This window comes from Echinops telfairi, unplaced genomic scaffold, assembly GCF_000313985.2.
Source record: "Echinops telfairi isolate 266 unplaced genomic scaffold, ASM31398v2 ScPeMD7_4225;HRSCAF=4972, whole genome shotgun sequence".
NCBI classification, from domain to species: Eukaryota; Metazoa; Chordata; class Mammalia; order Afrosoricida; family Tenrecidae; genus Echinops; species Echinops telfairi.
Genome location: NW_022108124.1, coordinates 21,451,455 through 21,464,282, shown reverse-complemented (window position 1 = coordinate 21,464,282; position 12,828 = coordinate 21,451,455). Strand labels below are relative to the sequence as shown.

General features: G+C 44.6%; 1 protein-coding gene across 1 annotated transcript; it reads right to left on the bottom strand.

Moving 5' to 3' along the window:
• Nucleotides 1-218: 218 nt before the first annotated feature.
• On the bottom strand, nucleotides 219-12,345 carry LOC123522266 (ceruloplasmin-like). The gene is made up of 5 exons (XM_045295008.1): nucleotides 12,312-12,345; nucleotides 11,802-11,930; nucleotides 3,063-3,169; nucleotides 886-1,102; nucleotides 219-463 (listed from the first exon to the last, which is right to left on the bottom strand). Exons 1-5 carry the CDS (start codon nucleotides 12,343-12,345, stop codon nucleotides 234-236), a joined length of 717 nt encoding a protein of 238 aa, XP_045150943.1. The 3' UTR covers nucleotides 219-233.
• Between the last annotated feature and the right edge of the window lie 483 nt (nucleotides 12,346-12,828).

The window sequence follows — 12,828 nt, the reverse complement described above, 5'->3', positions numbered from 1 at the left end:
AGCAAAGGCTGCACTGAAGTGCTGCCTGCTCACCGGTACCCTGGTCCATCATTAGGTTGGCAGCCTGTACCCTCTGCTGCCCTTCCATTCAAATGCCTTACAAGGGAATAGCTGAACTCCATGAAAGACTAGGAAACAACCAGGAAATGCCAGGGTCATCAGGGGGTCACGGGCAAGGAATGCCAATGGAAACCATCACCACCACCCACCTGCTAGTCCTCCTGGGAAGGAGTTTACTTAACACTTGATACTTCCAGCTTTTCACAAGTTACTGAGAACATCTTTTCTGTGCAGGAGAGCAGAACCCTGCTGGGGGCTCTTACCTTGTACCGGAAGCTGTGGCCGTGGAAATGCACGCTGTGCAAATCTACTTCATTGCCCATCCCCATCAGATACCAGGTCACTTCATCTCCCACGCGCATCTGCAGACCATGAAGGTTCCCAAACATTCTTCCGTTGATCGCTGGGGAGAGCATCGGATTTTCATATTACCTTTCAGGATACTTCAACCAACAGCTGTCTTACAGAAAATACGTACATTGGGTTAAGAGAGGGGATCTTATTAAGGTAACGGGACTTGGGCTTCATTGCAAAGGCAGACATGGAAACCTTCAGGCCAGCGAAGTCTCACAGTGCTGTTCTAGCCAACTGGTACCAAAAGGCATCATGCTCATGGTAGATTTATTTAAAGGGAATGAGATTTGGGGATTCAAGGGGGAAATTCATCAACGATTTTGGATGGAGTTTCCATCAAAGTGAACTCTGCCCCGCAGACAAAGTGAGGCAGAGTGGTTTATTTTTCAATGAAGCTTGTGGTCTAGTTTTACCTGAAAGAAGAGTGGGATTAAAAGAGGGACCACAAGGCTTTGGGACGGTGTGTCCTACCGTGCATTTTATTGCTCTCTATGAACTCCTCATCATCTTTGTTCACTCTCTCGGGGTGATCAGAGTACGTTTTGATATTGTCCTCTAAATACCAAGATTCATTCTCATCGAAAACCAGAAACAGGAGGGAAAATTCCAGTATCTTTTTGGGATTAAATGTTTTTAAGTACGATCTCCGGCAAACAATCAGCGGTCCAATTAATCCACTGTAGAGATCCTGGGAACAAGCGAAAGCATCAGTCATCCTTGTGATGCTGGTCAGGACGGCAGACAGTGGGGACCCGATCGCTGTGACCTCAGGGACCGTTGAGGGATGGATTTAAGTAGAACTTTGCCCAACAAGGTGCTAGTAACAAACTCAGTAGATGTTTCTCTTGACAGACTGTAACAGTGGGCCTTGCTGATGTGATGTGGCGTCTTAGAAAATAACTCATTTCCTGAGCAGCATTGGGACCCTAAATGAACCATGTTGGTCCAATGTATCCAAAAATGAATGAGTGTACCTAGGTGCCAAGCCCTGTGCCATTCACTAAGAACCCAGAGAGAAATGAAACAGTGCTCCTGTCACCCAGTCTAGTAGTTATATAATCATTTGTCAATTGGAGGGGATTAAGAGTGAAGGGGTGGAGTCTAGCCTGTCAATCAGGTCATAGCCAATGAGACCTCTGTGTGGGCATGGCCTTCTCCTGAGGATTCTGGGAACTTTGGAGGTGGGACACTCTCTCTTGGCTCACTCCCTGGGAGACATTGCAGCTGACATGACACATGGAACCAACCAAGGGCCCGGAGCTGAAGAAACCACATGGAGACCCACGCCAGCACTGAGATGCTTCCACTGCCACTGGACCCACAATACTTCCCACCTGCTGACCTGTAATCTTCCTGCATTTGGTGTCATTGCATGTGTTGTGTAAGTCTGAAGAGGAATTTATAGATTGGTATTGGATATATGGGCTAATATCTGACTTATGGACTTGATCTGGACTGGGGTGGAATGCTTTCTCAATATTCAATTGCTCTTGTATATAAAGTTTGCTCTTATACACATATGAGTCTCCCTGGATTTGTTTCTCTAGTCTACCTGGACTAACACACCCAGGAACTTGCCCCATAGAGAAAATAGAGAAATAGGAGAAGGGAACGATTGCCACCTCCAGGGGAGGCAAAAAAAGCACTAACTAACCAGTAGATGGAAGGAGGAAGCCTCTTAACTTGAGAAGCTTGGTCTGGGCACCAGCAGTGGCAGATTAAATCTTGACAGACTTTTGAGCACAGTGTTAAGGAATTCTAGATTGTGTCTTCTAGGCAATCGGCAGCCATTGAGAAATAGGATGAGGAATGACAGCATATTTGCATTTGAGACCAATTGTCTGGGCAGGGGAGTGAAGGAAGCAGGTTGGTTGGGGAAGAGCCTGGAGACTGAGAGGCTGCCCATTGCAGTAGTTGAGGCAAATTAGAAGGATGGAAAGAAGGACTGGATTGAGGTAGGTAGGTGAATTGTCTTGGTGAGCAGGGGGAAGTAGGTGCTGGATGTCGGGGTTCTGGCTTGAACAAATTGTTTGCTGCGATGCTCGGTGAGTTCCCAATGCTTGCGGCATATGCTGGCGGGATGTCGAGTGGACAGGTCTAGAATTCTGGACAGAGCGGCGGACTCTAAATTTAATTCTACAAAGCAATCATGGTGCACCTTTTGCTATGTGGTAGCCGAGCTCAGCATTTTTATGATCACATAGCAGGGCTTGGATCCCTGCATGTCAATTCTTTAATATGTTTTCATATCAACAGGGGAAGAAAATATTATATTGATTGATATATCTGTGTTAGCCACTATCAGCAGTCATAGGGTAGAACCAAATAGAACATCAGCTTGATTCCAGCCCAGCGGGACCCTGTAGAACTGAGCAGAATTGTCTTCGTAGGCTTTAGGGCCATAAATCTTTAGGGGAAGAGTCGCCTTCAACAACCCTTCGAAGTGGCTAGTAGTGGATTCAAACTGCACACCTTGTGGTTAGCAGTCACAGATAGTTACAACTGTATCCTTAAACAAGCCCCCCAAAAAGAAAAAGTGGATTATAGAGCTTAATACAGGAATTTTAACACAGGCAAACTAACCCCATCTTCTTTTAATTGTACGTCTAATTTGGGAAGTGCCAAAACACAAATGGTTTGAAGTTTACCTTCACTTGATCCACAGTTGAATAGTACGCCCATGGAATACAGGCCATATCCTCTCTCCCAGCGCCAGATCTCTCTGGAATTTTCCATATGTAGGTCCGAGTTTCACCTAAATTAATGAAATATTAATACATTTGGGTATATTTATATATAACCACTGACCCAGGAATGAGAAAAATCAGAGTAAGTATTTAAGAACTAAAAAAAAAGTATGCTTAAGATTGTTTTCAGGAATTCAATTTGCTGTGTTTGGTTTTTCTTTGTGTTTTTAATTATGGGGAAAATGTACATACAAAAATATCTGCCAATACAATAACTTCCATTAAATTCAGTATTAAGAAAATCTGTAAGACATACTTTTATGTCTTTTTCTGTCAATTATGAATTGATTGTGATAGTTTGTATCACAAAAGCCAGGAAGGAACAACTCTAAGGTTGTAACTGATCTTTTCTTAGCTTGAAGTGTATTTCCTTAATACTTTGTTCTCTTCAAACGCCAAGTGCTTTCCATCTGCCCCGCCCTGCAGTGGCTGTTACGGTTCCTCAGTCTTCCCTGTGGTCAGGGATCTGGCCTGTTCTGTGCAGTGCCCTTGGCTTCACTGTGCCTCCCATCTCTCCATAGTTTCTATCATCTCTAGCAATTTCCTGAAGGATGGTTCTTCCCTGCCAAGGACCCCTTAGAGCTCTTGATGTCATTGGTCCGTGACCTAGTACAATTACCTCCTCTCTGCTGCAATTCACTCTGCCTCAACTCTGCACCTGTAAGACATGACCACACCTGGATGTTGACCTGGACACGGGACGTTTCATCGTGAAGACGGCCATTCATCCCGCCCTCTCACCTTGCCAGTGTCCCACCCTCTGTCTGGGTGCTCTGGGCTCTTCTCTAGCCAGCTCTCTCTTGCTTGTGACCTTAGGGCTTCCTGTACAAGCTACTCATGACCTTGACTTTTGGCTATGCCTACTCACCAATTCTGATGGTGAGAATTGGTCCATCCCTCTCCCCATCCATCCATGCTGTTCATGTATTTTATATGCATCATTTCATATTCATGCCACCAGGTTTTCACGGAGCCCTTGCTAGAGTCCAACAAGCCTGTACTAGGGAATCAAACGAGGCACAGTCAATGGTTTGGGGGCCATTTCTGACCTCTGGCTTCCCTGCTGCAAAGAGGCAGCGGTCAGAACACTCCTCTGCGTCCCACCGTTCCTTGCCTACTCACACCGGCCGTTCCTCCCACTTGCCTCTACTTCTATACTAAGGTTAGTAACTTCTTGCAGTGGCCACATAGAACTCACGGACAAGACTCACAATTATGGGGGTTTATTAGAGAAGGTAATAGGTTATCCCAAGCCAGGATCAGTCCCTTTGAAGCATACAACCATTGGCCCACAGCCCCGCCTCTCCTCAGCCAGCAGTCAAGCCGCTCTCTCCTGTCCTCAGCCTCTCAGACACGTGTCCACTCTTCCCATGGCCCTGGGCTTTCTCTGCTGCTGCTTCAAAGATCGGGCATCCTTATAGCCACTGCTCCTCTGTCCAGCTTCCCCTTGACCGCTGCAACCGTGCATTGTCTGTCCCACACCAAGGCCTCATGGATGATGGAGAATTGTCCAACAGCTAGTGGGGTAGTGGGCCTACTGTAACCAGGTCTTTTGGGAATATCATTTGAGGTGACCTGTGAAGGGTACCTGAGGCCCAAACATGACCTGTATGGAGCCTGGACTGTCAGAGGCCTTGAGGAAGTTTTGAAAAGTTATTTAAAATGTGAAATGTTAGATAACACTATAGTCAACAAGTGAGGAACAGGTGTGTCATATTAAACTTAAGCCTATCATAAGAGGACTAAAAAGTAGACAACCAAAAACATGCTAGCCCAGGGGAGGGAGGGGAAAAAAGGAGCTCATACCAAGGGCTCAATAGAAAGTAAATGTTCAGAAAACAATGATGGCAACATATGTACAACTGTGCCTGATACAATTGATGTATGAATTGTTATAAGAGCTGTAAGAGCCCCCAATAAAATGATCTTTTCATTAAATAAATAAATAAAAACATTAGCCCATTTCATCTTCCATTTTATACTCAGTACTGCAATAAAGGATGGAAGAAAATAAAGACATTTGATATCTACAAGGGGGGAATTTCAAATATTTGTGGATTAATTCCATTCTTCCTCAAACTTTTAAAGATCACTCACACACATACAAACGTACATATATAAATGCATCTATGTGTGTATTGCACACTTATAACAAAGCAAGAAGGAGATATTTATAACAATTACAAATTACAGTCCTCATTTCTACTAATGGCCATGCAGTTGTAATGTATTTAAAAGCACTTATTCCACCACTCTAGATACTCTCTTTGCCCTCAGCAGTCACCTCAGCTGATCACGACCTTACCTGGTAGGGGGACTCAAACCTTCCTTCCTGTAGTTGCTGTAGCTCTACATTGGCAGAAACCTTAGGGCATGGTTGTACAAAGCAACATCTACGTTCTCTCCTGTGTTCCAGGCCTACTCTTCTCTGCCTCCAGGAGGCCATATCAGTTTGATTTCCTTTGATGACTAGGATCAATCACCCCAACCAATAGGGCAACTGCTTTCTTTGCCTATTAAGTGAGAGGCAGGAGGAGCCCAAGGCGATGAGGTGCTCAGTTCAGTGGTAGCAGTGTCGTGCCTCTCACTGGAAGCATTCGCCCTTCGGAACTAGGACATCTACACCCATAGAGCACAGGACTGTGGAGAGAGGAAGCAAACGTTTTGCAAGTGGGTCACTAGGGCTAGTAGGGGTGCCACTCTCATTTCCACTGCTTGCTTTCTGCACTCATGAATTCTGGCTTTGGGAGAAACAGCAACACAAATCGGATGATGGCTCATAGCATATACAGCCCCCCGCCCTATCCCCGAGAACATTGCCCCAACTATGCAAAGTAGTGTCACCTAGCTGGCACAAAAACCCTATCTCTGGAAAGCTATTCCATCTGTCTGTCCAGCCAGCTGCTCCAGGATGCTGGGGCACGTGGTGGGTATCAGGTGCCATCAGGTTTGTGTGGACTCAACAGCGACCCTATGGACAGCAGGCCCAGGCCCACGGTCCAGCTCTGCACTGTCCTCACAACTGTTCTGTTTGAGCCCAGCGGTGCAGCTACAGTGTGGACCCATCTCGTGGAGAGTCTTCCTCTGTTTAGCTGATCCTCCATTTACCAAGCACCATGCCCTTCTGCAGAGACTAGAACTCCTGACAACATGGACGTGAGACACCTCACCATCATGGCTCTTGAGGAGCATCCTGGCCGTTCTTCAAGAACAAGAGTTCGGGTTGTCCTGGCAGTCGATGGCACTTTCAATATTCTTTGCCAACACCAACATTTAAATGCATCCATCTGCCTGCAGTCTCCTGGATCCATCATCCAACTTGCACATGCACACGAGGCCGTTGAAAACACCCTGGCTCGGGCCAGGCGCGTCTTAGTCCTCAGCATGATATCCTGCCTCTTCTGCACTTGAAAGAGGCCGTTTGCAGCAGATTCGCTCTGAACAAGGCTGGTAGAGGGAAGGTTTCAGAATCTTCATTTGCTGATGGGCCATGACTCAGAAGGAGGAGAAACTGCTGCAAGCATTCATGAGGTAAGAATGACAAGGGGCCAGCTTCTGACATCCCAGGGAGAATCAACCACATCAGCCCCAGGAGAGTCCTGTAAAGAGTCCTATATCATACGTGTCTCCATCTCCCAAGGTTCTTTACCAATTCTGACACTTGAAAGTTCTCCCCGGAACACTCTTTCCTTCGTTGGTGAATTAAATGAATCCCTGCAAGGGCCTGACAGAACTCACAACCCATACTTAAAATTATGAGCTTTATTAGGAAAGTGAACAAGCTACAATTTAGGATCAGAAATGCTCAGGATAGAGTTCTTTGCTCAGGACAGCCTCTTCTCAGCCATGTCCAAAGGTAGGCCAATCTGTGGGCCTTGGCCCCTGCCCTGCTCAGGAAGTGTTACAGGTTTCCTTTAAGTTCTGCTGATAAACGCCTAACGGTGCATCACTTCCTTATAAACCTCAGCTCCAAGACTCTCAGCTCTAGCTGACTCCATGGGCCCTTAAAAGCCAAGCTCCCCAATTAAGTGCCTGGAGGTATCCCACATTGCAAGCAAAATTTGTGCCCCAAACCCATTTTGTTTACTGGAAGCTTGGCCTAATGCTCTGGCTCTTCATTCTGCCACCCTTCTGGTGCCATAACTTTCTATCCTTGGATCAGGAAAGTTCAACGTGCAGGAATTTCTGGGTCCAAAGGGTAAACCACTCTTGGCTTCTTTTTCTTGATGGTAGTGAGAGCCTCACCTCCTGCTTCTGAAATGGCTCATTTCACACCCAGCAGGATGGCAAGATTTACCAATCCCCTCCTTAGATTTCCAAGTTCACAACCATGCTAACAATCACTCACATCAGAATATACTTCTATCAGCATCTCCCCACATTTTCTCTTAGCCAGATTCATTAAGAAAAGAGGAAACACATCCAATGGTTTGGTGGGAATTACTATGGATAGAAGAGTCATATCCATTGGGCCTCTACTTAAGTACTCCCTCACTACAAGAACACTTTGCTCTATTAACCTGACATTCCATGATGCTCACCTTCCCCACATGATTGCTGAAGGCAAAATGGGTGCATAAGCAAATGTGGTGAAGATAGTTGATGGTGTCTGACTATCAAAAGATATAGTATCTGGGGTCTTAAAGGCTTGAAGTTAAATAAGCGGCCATCTAGCTGAGAAGCAACAAAGCCCACACGAAGAAGCACACCAGCCTGTGTGATCATGAGGTATCAATAGGATCAGGTATCCGCTGTCAAAGACCCAGAAAGAAAAATCATATTGAGGATTTTGTGAATGAGGGAGAGTGTGGAGTGGAGACCCAAATCCCATCTGTTGGCAACTATCCCCTTACAGAAGGGTCACGGGGAAGAGATGAACCAGTCAGGGTGCAGTATAGCACCAATGAAACATACAACTTTCCTCTAGTGCTTTCATGATTCTTCCCCCCACTATCATGATTCCCAATTCTACCTTACAAATCCAGCTAGACCAGAGCACGTACACAAGTACAGGTAAGAGATGGAAATACAGGGAATCCAGGACAGATAAACCCCTCAGGACTATTATTGTGAGTAGCCATACCAGGAAGGTAAGGTGAAGGTGGGGGGAGAAATGGGAAACCAATCACAATGATCTACATATAATCTCCTCTCAGGGGGACAGACAACAGAAAAGTGGGTGAAGGGAGACATTGGTGTCAGTGTAAGACATGAAAAAATAATAATTTATAAATTATCAAGAGTTCATGAAGGAGGGAGGGTGGGGCAGGGAGGGGGAAAGTGGAACTGACACCAAGGGCTCAAGTAGAAAGCAAATGTTTTGAGAAGGATGGTGGCAACAAGTGTACAATGTGCTTGACACAATGGATGGGTGGATTGTGATAAGAGCTGTAAGAGCCCCCAACAAAATGATTTAAAAAAAACAATAGTCATACCAAGAAAATCACTATACCACCATCATTGGAATAAGGAATGTACATAGTATGAATCTAGGAAATTTCAAGTCACCAGAAATGGAATGCATAAAGATCTATATGCTAGGCATTAGCGATCTGAAATGGACTAGTATTGGCTATTTTGAATTGGACAATCATGATTTACTATGCCAGGAACGAATGACAAATTCAAGAAGAATGACATCACATTTATCATTAAAAAGAATGTTTCAAGACGTACTTTGAAATACAATACTGTTTGAATAGGATAATATCTACATGCCCATAAGAAAGACCAGTTATACAACTGTTAAACAAATCACTGAAGCCAGTAATGAAGAAATTAAGGAATTGTACCAACTTCAGTTTATCAATTAAACATGCAGTCAAATGTATTGATATTGCTGGCTATTAGAAAAAAGTTGAAAACATAGAAGAATAGTTCGCAGTTGGGAAATACGGCCTTGGAGATAGAAATGAAGCTGGACGGCAGAGGAAGGAATGTCGCAAGACGAACGACTTATTTGGGGGAAAATCAACATCAATGCTGACCGGATCTGTGCACCTCACCAGGTGGAACACACAAGAATCCAATGCACTACACCTGTGGGAAGAGCAACATCATGATAAAAAGGAAAGACTGAAGGTGTAAGGGCTTCATTTGACTCGTATCCACAATCAAAGATCGTGGGCACAGCAGTATCTTCAAATGGCACCGCACTAGCTAATCTGTGGCACAAGGCTTCTTTGTGTTGCCAGGAGTGGATCCAGGGAGGGGCCCAGTGCCCCCAGCTTCCTGATTATCTGTCCATATGTCTCCCTCCCAACTGCAGGATCCCATTTCTACACAACCGAAGCCCTCACTTTAATTTCAGATACCATTTGAGTTCTTAAATCCAGTTGTGTTTTAATTCAGCCACTCTTATGATATTTGACTCTAGGATTTGCTTTTAATGTCAGCTTTGCTACCACAGGTGCAGGTGACACCTGCAGGTGACAACTTTCATGTCAAATGATGCAAGACGAACACACCAGCTTCCTTAAGCTCCGCATTCTGCCAACACTGTAGGAATATCGATCACACAGAGCCTTCTCTCACAAATAGTCGATCTTTTGCATATCTATATTTCCACCTGGTGCTATGGATGAGTAGCGCCCTCTTTACTACTGGAGGCAGAACTATTAGCACCATTAAAACTAGGCCAATTTGAGAACCAAGTCAGAAAACTCATCCTAATGATTTTGTTCCTCTAGAACTCTACTGTACCCTCTCAAGGGCAAAATCAATATACTCTATAATAATCAAATGAATAAAATCTAATATGATATAATATATAATATTGTTAATAGTGTCATATAATAGAGTGATATATATATCCATGAGATAATTCCTTGAAATATATATTTTATATTTATAAATATATTTATGTTGTTAAATATGTTTATATATTTTCAATTAATATAGAAATAGAATTAATGTATATCAAATATATCTTATATACTGATATGATTATGTATAAATATATATATTTCAAGGAACTATCACATGGAATCATGGGGCTGCAAGTTCCAAATCTGTGGGTCAGGATTCAGGGCAGAGGCTTTCTGCGATTCATGTGGTTGCAGCATCTGACAAACCAAAGTCTACAAGTCAGATGGCAGCTTGATAGGTTATGGGCCTTTGGGAGCTGGACAATACCCACTGTGAAGGCCAGATGGCAGGCTGCTGGCTCACATCAGTAGGATAAGGAGTTGGATGCAGGATCAAGAGATCACAAGCTTGGTCAGAACATCCACATCTATCGGATGCAAGCCACACCTCCCAGGACTCATCCCTTTCAACAGACTGGCTGCTCATATCAAATCACAAAGTGGAGAATGATGGCATAAGATTTGCCCCACTAAGTATCACAGTAAACTAAAATGAACACAACGTTAACCAGCACACTGACTTTCTCTCGACTGCCACTTCTGACTGAGACACCAAGCAAAACAGTCCTTTAAAAAGTGTTTGTAAGATCACCACTCTATCGCCTAAAGCCCTGACATGGGCTTTTGTTGTAATGTAGTGTAGTGTAGTGTAGTGTAGTGTAGTGTAGTGTTGTGTAGTGTAGTGTAGTGTAGTGTAGTGTAATGTAATGTAATGTTGTGTAGTGTAGTGTAATGTAGTGTTGTGTAGTGTAGTATAGTGTAGTGTAATGTAATGTTGTGTAATGTAATGTAACGTAACATAAATATAACAAAAAAGCCCATAACAAAACATAATAAAGTCTAGCATCCTAAAGATGACCTGTGAAGTCCTCTCCTGCCAGCCCTGCCCTCCCTCAGATCTTGTCTCCCCACACGCAAATCCTTGTGAACTTGAATCTAGCTTTGGGCTCTTTTCCCTGCGTCAGACACGAGCACATTCTCATCCCCAGTCTGAGCTAGCTCTCCCCTCATTATTATATTTTTCATAGCATTTTTCACACTGACATTTAACTCTACATAATGCATCTATTTATTGTTTATCTTACAAATGTGTGTGTGTGTGGGGGGGGGCTAAAGGGATTGTTTTTTGTTGTAATTGTTTGTTTCTATCTCAGTCTCCTAATTGAATGGAGCAAGTCTAGACAGATTTCCCCCCCCCTCGTCTGATATAATCGGTCATTTCTAACTACCTGTGGATAAATGGTCTTCTAGAAGCCTGGCTGACAATAAACGAAAAATGTTTTCCATGAAAGAGAACACACAGCTTTTGAATATAATCTATGACATCTTTTAGCCTGTTCATTAATGAAATGCTCCTAGTCCATGTCAGATACTAGCTTCTGGGGACTTAAATGTAAGGGGTGGCCTCTAAGTAGCCCTTAGCATCTGGGGGAGACAAGCATGGAAATACTCAGCCACAGGCTGTATGGCAAATGAGGGGTGTCTTCCAGCTGTAGGCTGAGAGATCGTGGCCCAGTTGACTCCTGGTTGAGTTTTCGCAGATGCCTACCGCCTTCACGCTTTCCCTGTAGCGCTCCTCTGTGGGTTTCGTGGTACATGCATGTGCAGGTGTGCATGATGCTCACAGCCACACCTCCCTGCATCTCTTCTTGAGAACCACCTCCTCCTCACTTCTTGTAGACAGACTCCTTTGGAGAGAATGCCTCCTCCGTGCTAGCCCTCCTCTCTGGCAAGGCTGTAGAGTCCTCCCCTGCCCCCTCCTCCCCCTCAGTACCTGGTAAGGTGGGAGTCACTGTAGAACTGTCCGTCTTCACCCCGTGCGCGTGGATTGAGTAGGATCTCGTGGCCATGTTTTTAAAGATGATTGTCACTCTGTCTTTGACATCCGCATGAAGTACTGGGCCTGCAGGGGTGAACAGGAAGAGCAGCTTGGTCTACTTGGCAGATTGAAGCTCCCAGCCCCATGACAAAAGCAGGGACCAGTTAACTTCCTCAGCAGGAAGGCGGGAGTCTGTGGCTCCTTCCCTGCTACGTCCGGTCCGCTAGAGTTGCTCTTGGATTTTCACCTGAACTCTGGGGACTCAACGTGCAGATGTTAGAAATGGCTGTGGCTAAAGAGGACCGAGTGCTAGTGAAAGTTTTGGCTAGAAAGTCTCTTTGAGGGTCGAAGTCTAAACAGAGTGAGTTTGCCCTGGCCTTGCCCCAGCCAGCAGGCATTTTGCAGAGATGCCCACATTTCTGAAACGAATGGTTGGCCAAACCTTCCTAGAGTGAATTTATTTACCACTGCTTTTCAAAGTGTGGGCTACTAGTCCCATTTCACCCCCAGCCACTCTTGGTTCATCTCCTACATGGTAATGAATCCCCCAAACTCAAACAAACAAAACACCAATGCTATATGATCCCCCCACACACTTCAAGTTCTAGGGGTGGGTGGGGCTCCAGAAGTGTGAAAAATCACAATGCTTAAGGTGAGAAGTTGTATTCTTTGCAGTTGATGGTTTTCAAGAAAATGTCCAAGACCAGGGTTGGTCAACATTTTGACCTTCTATCTTAAAGAGATTCCTGGAAAATCCGAGGCAGCCTTGCCTCAGTCACGTGCACACTGTTTGCACATTTCCACGTGGCCATTTCAATTGACATAAAAATAATGACTAGCTCTGATTGTTTAGATTTGGGGGAAAGGGGGAACTTTGGATGAAGGATTTCATCAGGAAGTCATTTATAGGAATGTCACACACAAAACAATCAATTTGATAAGGCCCAAGTCTATAGAATTGCATCAATATGAGAGAGAACAC